Raw genomic sequence first — 1,401 nt, forward strand, 5'->3', positions numbered from 1 at the left:
GCTATATACAGGGTGTACCTGTACAGAGTCAGTGTGGAGGCTATATACAGGGGGTACCGGTACAGCGTCAGTGTGGAGGCTATATACAGGGGGTACCGGTACAGAGTCAATGTGGAGGCTATATACAGGGGGTACCGGTACAGAGTCAATGTGGAGGCTATATACAGGGGGTACTGGTACAGAGTCAGTGTGCTGGGGTACAGTTTAGAGGTAATCTGTACATGTAGATGGGGGTGAAGTGACTCTGCATAGGTAATAAACAGAGAGTTTCAGCAGTGTACAACAAATGGGGGGGGGGGGGGGTCAGTGTAAATAGTCCGGTGGTCGTCTGATTGTTCAGCAGTCGAATGTCTTGGGGGGACAAGCTGTTATGGAGCCTTCGGTACCTCTTGCTGTGAGGTAGCAGAGAGAACGGTCTACGACTTGGGTGGCTGAGGTCCAAACATTTTAAAACAGACGAGCTGAACACATTACGAATCACTGAAAAAGAGACATTTTATCCAATGGATCATTTTCTGGTAAAAAAACAACATATGTTTTGAAGTAGGGTGCAGCTACCTTGTTTGCTCCATTACTCAGGCGTGTGTGTGTGTGTGTGTGTGTGTGTGTGTGTGTGTGTGTGTGTGTGTGTGTGTGTAGATACGTACCCAGCTCCAGGACCAGGGGATTGATCCGACAGAGGTTCTGATTCGCCTGATGAGGAACAAGTCTTCAGGTGAGACTGATACTGAGACAGAGACTTCAAGACTAGACTACACCTCTCTCTCTTCTCTCCCTCATCTCCCTCTACCTCTCTCCCTACACCTCTCTCTCTACACCTCTCTCCCTCTACCTCTCTCCCTACACCTCTCTCCCTACACCTCTCTCCCTACACCTCTCTCCCTACACCTCTCTCCCTACACCTCTCTCCCTACACCTCTCTCCCTACACCTCTCTCCCTACACCTCTCTCCCTACACCTCTCTCCCTCTCTCTCTCTACCTCTACCTCTCTACCTCTCTCCCTCTACCTCTACCTCTCTCCCTACACCTCTCTCCCTACACCTCTCTCCCTCTCTCTCTCTCTACCTCTCTACCTCTCTCCCCCTCTCTCTCCCTCTACCTCATCTCTCTCTACCTCTCCCCCTCATCTCTCCCTCTACCTCTCTCCCTCATCTCTCTCTACCTCTCCCCCTCATCTCTCCCTCTACCTCTCTACCTCATCTCTCCCTCATCTCTCTCTACCTCTCTCCCTCATCTCTCCCTACCTCTCTACCTCATCTCTCCCTCATCTCTCTCTACCTCTCTCCCTCATCTCTCTCTACCTCTCTACCTCCCTCTCTCTCCCTCATCTCTCCCTCTACCTCTCTACCTCTCTCCCTCTCTCTCCCTCATCTCTCTCTACCTCTCTACCTCTCTCCCTC

General features: G+C 51.3%; 1 protein-coding gene across 1 annotated transcript in view; it reads left to right on the forward strand.

Moving 5' to 3' along the window:
• The first annotated feature begins 643 nt into the window (after nucleotides 1–643).
• rbm10 (RNA binding motif protein 10) overlaps nucleotides 644–1,401 on the forward strand; it is a 59,413-nt gene continuing 58,655 nt past the window's right edge. The window contains exon 1 of the mRNA XM_064921992.1: nucleotides 644–715. Coding sequence (XP_064778064.1) covers nucleotides 697–715 — 19 coding nt within the window. The 5' untranslated portion in view covers nucleotides 644–696. The remainder of the gene's footprint in view (nucleotides 716–1,401) is intronic.

The sequence above is a fragment of the Oncorhynchus masou genome, chromosome 18 (genome assembly GCF_036934945.1).
Source record: "Oncorhynchus masou masou isolate Uvic2021 chromosome 18, UVic_Omas_1.1, whole genome shotgun sequence".
Lineage (NCBI taxonomy): Eukaryota > Metazoa > Chordata > Actinopteri > Salmoniformes > Salmonidae > Oncorhynchus > Oncorhynchus masou.